General features: G+C 36.0%; 1 protein-coding gene across 3 annotated transcripts in view; it reads left to right on the forward strand.

Moving 5' to 3' along the window:
* Positions 1–6847, forward strand: part of rbm27 (RNA binding motif protein 27) — a 185401-nt gene extending 178554 nt beyond the window's left edge. For all 3 annotated transcript variants that reach the window (XM_072512629.1, XM_072512627.1, XM_072512630.1), the window contains one exon: positions 2795–6847. In XM_072512629.1, the coding sequence (XP_072368730.1) occupies positions 2795–2878 (84 nt within the window). In that variant the 3' untranslated portion in view covers positions 2879–6847. The remainder of the gene's footprint in view (positions 1–2794) is intronic.
* Positions 6848–7117: the final 270 nt, after the last annotated feature.

The raw sequence follows: 7117 nt of genomic DNA on the forward strand, positions 1-7117 counted from the left end.
TTTGACTTGTTTTCAAAAAAATTGGAGTTATTAGATGGCTGGCTGTACTTTAAATTTGATAAATCACCAGGAACTGATGAGATGCATTTGAGGATAATGAGGTGCATAAGGGAGGAAATTGTGGAGGCACTGGCCATAATCTTCCAATCCCTTTTGAATGCAGGGGTTAGAGGATTAGAGATCTGCAAATGTTGCACCCTTGTTCAAAAATATGGTGTACGGGCAAGTTCCACAATGACAGGCCAGTCAGTCAGTTTAACTTCAGTGGTGGAAAAGCTTTTAACAATGACAATTCAGGGCAAAATTAATGGTTACTTCGACAAATGTGGATTAATTAAGGAAAACCGCATTGAATAGTTAAGAAGAAATTGTGATAGACCAACCTATTTGAGTTTTTTGATGAGGTAGCAGCGAGGGTTGATGAGGGTGTTGAATTTGATGTGGTATACAAGAACATCCAAAAGGCATTTGATAAAATGCCACATCGGCAAAGTTGAAACCCATGGAATAAAAGGACAGCATATTGACTGAGTAACAGGAAACAGGCATGGTAAATGACTACTTTCCGCACACAGGTGTATAGTAGGGGTTGGTATTGGGAGTAATGCTTTTCTTGATAAATATTATTGACCTGGATTTGAGCACACGGCACAATTTCACGTTCTGCGGATGACACACAACGTAGAAGGATGAACCGTGAGGATGGTCCTGATAATCTTCAAGAAGACATCGACAGGGGTAGCACGGTGGTGCAGTGGGTTAGCCCTGCTGCCTCACCGCGCCGAGGTCCCAGGTTCGATCCCGGCTCTGGGTCACTGTCCGTGTGGAGTTTGCACATTCTCCCCGTGTTTGCGTGGGTTTCGCCCCCACAACCCAAAGATGTGCAGGCTAGGTGGATTGGCCACACTAAATTGCCCCTTATTCCCGTACCAGCCTCCCCGAACAGGCGCCGGAATGTGGCGACTAGGGGCTTTTCCCAGTAACTTAATTTGAAGCCTACTTGTGACAATAAGCGATTTTCATTTTCATTTTTTCATTTGGAAAAAATGAATTGGGCACTCAATTTAAAAACATAAATAAATAAATAATTTTTTTGAAAAAAGAAGTCATGGACAAACTTGTGCGGGCAAGTGGCAGATAATATTTACTGCAGAGAAGTGTGAAGTGATTCATTTTTGTAGTAAGAATGAAGGAGGCAGATAAGTTTAAAGTATACAATTCCAAAGTTGGATTCCTGCATTATATAATAATTTTGTGGGAGCAGAGGAGTATACGTGCACAAATCATTGAAGGTGACAGGACAGATTAAGAACACGGTTAATAAAGCATAAGGCATCCCGGGCTTTATAAATTGGGGCATAAAGAGTACAAAATGAAGTTATAAAGAACCTGTGTAAAACACAAATGGCATGATGTATCTAATTCTGCGCACTTTAGGAAGAATGGGAAGATATTGGATAGGAAGAATGGGAAGGTATTGGAGAGTGCGCAGAGAAGTTTCATAAGAATGGTTTCAAGGATAAGAAATATCAATTACTTGGATTTGAGGCGCTGGGGATGTTCTTGGAGAAAAGAAGATTCAGACGATATTTGATAGAAATGTTTGAAGGGCAGCATGATGGCTTAGTGGTTAGCGCTGCTGCCTCACGGCACCGAGGTCCCAGGTTCGATCCCAGCTCTGGGTCATTGTTCGTGTCGAGTTTGCACATTCTCCCCGTATTTGCGTGGCTTTCGCCACCACAACCCAAAAGATGTGCAGGGAGGATGGATTGGCCACGCTAAATTGCCCTTTAATTGGAAAAAATGAATTGGGTACTCTTTTAACATTTAAAATTTTTTTTTAAAAGAAGTGTTTAAAATCATGAGTGTTCTGGACAGAATAGACAGAAACGGTTCCCATTAGTGGAAGGATCGAGAACCAGAGGTAAAAAAGCAACGCAACGTGAGGAAAAGATTGATTTACTTTGTAACAGAGCGGATGGTTGGGATCTGGAATGTACTGACCGGGAGTGTCGTTGAGGCAAATTCAGTTGATACCTTCAAAAGAATTTAATAATTGTTTTGAGGAAAAAAGTATCTGAAGGGCGAGGGAGTGGGGCTAGGGGAGTGGCAGAGGGCCGGAACAGCCATGATGGACCGAATGGCTAGCTTGTGTGCTGTAAATATTCTATCAGAGTACTGAACAATATTTCCAATTAGATTTCTGTTACTATGTAATCATGGAATCAAAATGTTCTATTGACTTTCCAACAGATTTGATCGGCTTATTATCTTCAGACTCGAGTTGCCTAATATGTAGAATTGCATCAAAATTAAAGAATTGAAGCAGCCATTCTACCCAACCTCGCTGTGGTGATACTTGACCTCCACCCTGGCGGTAGCCCTGATCCCATGTTCCTGCCATGTTCTCAATATCTCAACTGACCGATCTGAATTCATCCCAACAGTTTCACTAGCTCTCTGTTCTAAATCTCACATTTAATCTTTTATCTGTGCCCCCTCCCCCTCGCCATCTCCCCCATTTCCAGGCACCTCGACCAGAAACAATTTGTTCTATTCCATTCCTTCATAATGCTAAACATCTAGTATTGTCCCAACTTTGCCTACATTGCTTTGTTTGCATCTGGACAAAGTGGTAGATTATGGATTATTTATAATTTATAGCTTTAGTTAGAAGTGTTCACTATCCCACCAGCCATTTTGCATCAGATCTGGATTGCTTGTTGGGTGGTTTTAACGTTTAGCTGTCCACAAACTTGTGCCATTAAGCATTCTTTTTCTTGCCCTCCCCAAGGCATCAGAACCTGTGGATCCTTTCTTTCGTGAAGATGACGATGATGAAGAAGAAGATGATGAATCTCGCTCCTGGAGACGATGATGGGATTTAGAACTTTCACTCTATCGTCATGAACTTTTGTGCATTTTTTGTGTTTAAATATATTTACTAATTTTACAGAAACATTTTTATTGTATTTAAGGAAAAAAAATGGGTTCGCGACATTTTTGTGAAAATTACAAAAAGCTTAGTATTTTGCTTTCAATGCTTTTAGGATACATGCCCCAATGGAGGAAAATCACAGAATGTTTCAGGAAAAAAATAGGGGAAGATAGGGAATAACCAGATGTACATTCTGCTTGTAGCAGAGGTTCTTGTATGAATGTATATTAAAATCGTGTATATACTTTGCCTTTTTTTTTTGATGAAAAGAAAGAACATTAAAGCCTGTAAGTAAATTTTTGATAGAGGTCTCTTTTTCTCCTTTTAAAAAAGATTAAAACACCAGAATGCACCGTGCAAGGAGAGAATTTATAGAAAGTATTGAGTTCTAATAAATATATTTTATATATATATATATATATATATATATATATATACACATACATATATATATATATATATATATATATATATATATTCCATTTTGAAGGGCAATAGAGTGATTGATATATTAATGAGGGCATTCAATGTAATGTAAACCTAAAGAGTTCTATTGTTTTCCTCAGTAGTTTTGTTGGGCCAGATAGTGACCTTCTGGTAAGCAAAAAAGATACTGTAGAACCAAGATGACCGATGTTAACCAATACAAAATTTAGTTGGATAGAATACAGTAATCCTTGAAAATAAGGTATATGAATGGTAAATGTTTACAAAAGCCAAATGCATTTAAAGCTGCAATGCCCGACTAATCAAAATTTCAATACTAAACATCTTTTAGTGATTTTCTATTTATTGAAACCACTTTTTTATGATGGTAATTTCTACATACTCTTATTGCTTGAGTTTCCAATAGTTTCTGTTGGCTATATGTTATTGATATATTTTTATTCTGTTTGTTTTACTCTGCTATCATCCTAGCACTCTTAAATATTACAAGCGCATCACGTTTGATATCACTAATGATGTGCTGAATAGTGATTTGTACCTCAATGGAGTTGTGCATTCAACTTCAGCTCTTTTTTCCTCAACTTAAGACATTAGTTCTTGTAAAAGAGCAAGATTGCTCTTTTAAAGTGTTAAAGAAATGATTGAAATATAAAAATATAAGCTTTGCTTATAACTGACAGTATAGATGCTATAACGGCAATTCTTTTGTCATTTATAGAAAAGATTGCTCCTTTAAATATTTTATAAACAGAAGAAACTCTTTATCAAGAAGTCTCTTCACCGATCCTATTTGCTATCCTGTGACTCATACTGGAAAGTGTAGGTGTTTAGACATCAGCCAAGGGCAGAAATTTGTATGGAGGGAAAGAAAGTACAGTTATTTCCTTGCTTAACATATCTTGGCAAGCATTTGAAATTTAATTGCTGTGAACAACTTGACATATAGAATGACTTTGTATATTCTGTTAAGAGTCATTTTCTATTATGTGGAGTACTTCATTCGCAATGGCTGAGCTAATAATTGTAATCTTCATGCAGATGAATCAAGTAGCATCCGGTCAACATATACTGTAATGCATTCCTTTTGTTTTTTGCCTAAATAACCTGTTTGCCTCCAAGTCAAGATTCAGGTATTGATAGTCCAGAGTAAAATATTAATTTCGGTGGCACAATTTTGAGTATATTTTTACTTGCGGGAGAGTAACTTATAGGCTGTTCTAATTTTGCTACTATTTGATAGGCTATAAAAATAACAACAGTCGCAAAGTTTAATACAGAACCTCTGCAGACCTAATGATATGTCCGCTGAAGGCAAAAAGCTGCATACTACAAAATATATTCACTAAACAGAAATACTACAGTGCAAATGTAAAACACTTCAAGATTTAAATGTTCTTAAATAAATATATACTTAAGTTCACATTTAACTTCATGCTAATCTTTTTCAATTTGTGCGGAAATGCAGCTTTAAATGAAACATCAAGAAAGCCTACTGCATATGTAAAAGGAAAAATAAACCGGTCAAATATAGTTGTTGAAAAAGATTTGGTTGTATATAGGGTGACCATTTGCAGTTGCCTTTTTTGATGTTTAATGTTTTAAAAAGGCTTAATTAGACCATTTGTACCTTGACCCAGCTGAAAGTCATAAATTGTGGGAGATTTCAATTCTGAACTGTTGTGGGTTAATATCTTTTGGCATCTTTATAATTGTAAATTTTTAACATCTATGTTCTGCGGTTCTTTTTTATAAAAGGAAAAAGTGACTGTTGCCTGAAATATTTGAGCATTAGTTTTGATGACTATTTCAGAAGATAAAATTGTTAGATGTGAAGAACTGGAAACAGTGCCATCTTGTGATAAAATATAACCCAGTTACCATCACACTCTGTTCTACCACAATCCACATCTGATATATATGAACAAAGTGACTCTCCAAATCACTGCAAAATACAACTACTTTATCCTGATATCAGCTAACCGTTGTGATGGTCGGTTAATGGAATCCTCAAGAATATCCATTCATGAATGTTGCAGCACCTTGCACAACTGCCCGTAAGATGTTCACGGTTGCTGCTCTATATTTTGAAAATGTAATTGGCATAAATAATAAGGCACTGCTGTTGTAAGTAACCAGAAATTGATTCAACCTCCTTTCCCTCCCTCTTCCCAGAGTGGAAGATACCGGAAAGCATTTTCAAGATTGGAATTTATTTTTGGTATCACAAAATTGTTCATTTAAAATAAGAGATGAGAGGGATTGCTTGATTGTAAGTTTTTATGATTTGCAGTGTCATCTGAGCCCCTTGAGCCAGTGCTTTATAATTACTGCCAGGTATCTACCATACCGGATGTCACCTTACCTACACTATTCATTTCTCACATTTTGCGCAATTCAAGCAAACAGCAAGTAATTTCCATGTAACTTTCATAAAAAGCTTAGCTAGAAACCTGGAGTTAAAGCTGAGCCTTCTGGGATTGATCTCTGTTTTAGCCCTTCGGCACATTAAAACCTGTGAGTAGTCTTGTTAGTTGAGTTTGTCCTTTTTGTTTGTCAACTATGCTGAAGGATTCCTACAACCTTTTTTGTTCATCGTATTTTTGTTTTATCTCCTTGCACCCTCTCTGCTCCCCTGTTATTCCTGTTAGATCTTTTGCTTTGTTCTGTTTAAAGCCCTGCGTCATTTAATTAGAAAGCAGTTGGAAAATCGTGATAAAGGGAAGGCTACACTTTACTTGTGTCTCTTTAATTAGTATATACAGCATTTGCCATCATGAAGAAGGAGGAGGGATAGAGTGGAACTATAGTTTGAGGAGGTCATTGCCATGTGATCTTCAAGGCAAATATCTAGATGGATTCAACAAAAAAAATGCATTGTGTGAAAGGAAACTCATTGCAGCTGTTTGAAGCTGTTTAAAAATTGCTATTGTAGATTTTTTTTGTGGGGAAGAACAGTCTGATATTCTATGATCTTTTTCTTTTGTAAGTAAATACTTGTATAATAGAGTTTATTCAGAATTGTGGACATGTAGAACATCAATGTATTTTTTAGGTTGTTTATGCTAAAATGTGAATTCGGTGCAAGTTTCTTGCACTTTTCAGTAAAATGTTACTTCATTGGGTGATATTGTTGCTGAATTTGTAACAGTTTATACGTTTGAATTTATGTCTTTATTTCTGTTTTACTGATTGTATCTGAATTTCTAATAGAGGCATGTTCACCTTTGAAATAAAGTCTTGCAATGGAATGGTTTGCAATATGATACATTAAAAAAAAAAAAATTATACATGGATATAGAGGGGAAAAAAGATGGAAAACTTTCAAAAGAATGATTAAAATGGAAAAAATTTAAAAGAATGAATTAAAATGGAAAAACTTTAAAAAAAAATTATTAAAAAAAAATAAAATTAGTCATCTTAAAAAAAAAAAAAAAGAAAACCATTCCAAAAAAAAAAAGTAAAGTTCACAAAGGAGCTATAACCAACTGCACTGATGTGTCAATGTGCTAACTATTTTTTGTTTCAGCTGGTCAGTTGCTTGGTTTTTGTCAGTGAGTATAAAATTCACCAATTGAAGTATGTTGAATGAGGTCCGGTTCAATTCTTGAATGGTAGTAGGACATGATACTGCACTGCTAAGTTTAAAAATGCTATCGCATTTATGCACACTGACCCAATGTGAAGAAGCTCCAGCTAACGTCCGTGGTTTGTAACTGACACCAAGAAGAATAT

The sequence above is a fragment of the Scyliorhinus torazame genome, chromosome 7 (assembly GCF_047496885.1).
Source record: "Scyliorhinus torazame isolate Kashiwa2021f chromosome 7, sScyTor2.1, whole genome shotgun sequence".
NCBI lineage: Eukaryota > Metazoa > Chordata > Chondrichthyes > Carcharhiniformes > Scyliorhinidae > Scyliorhinus > Scyliorhinus torazame.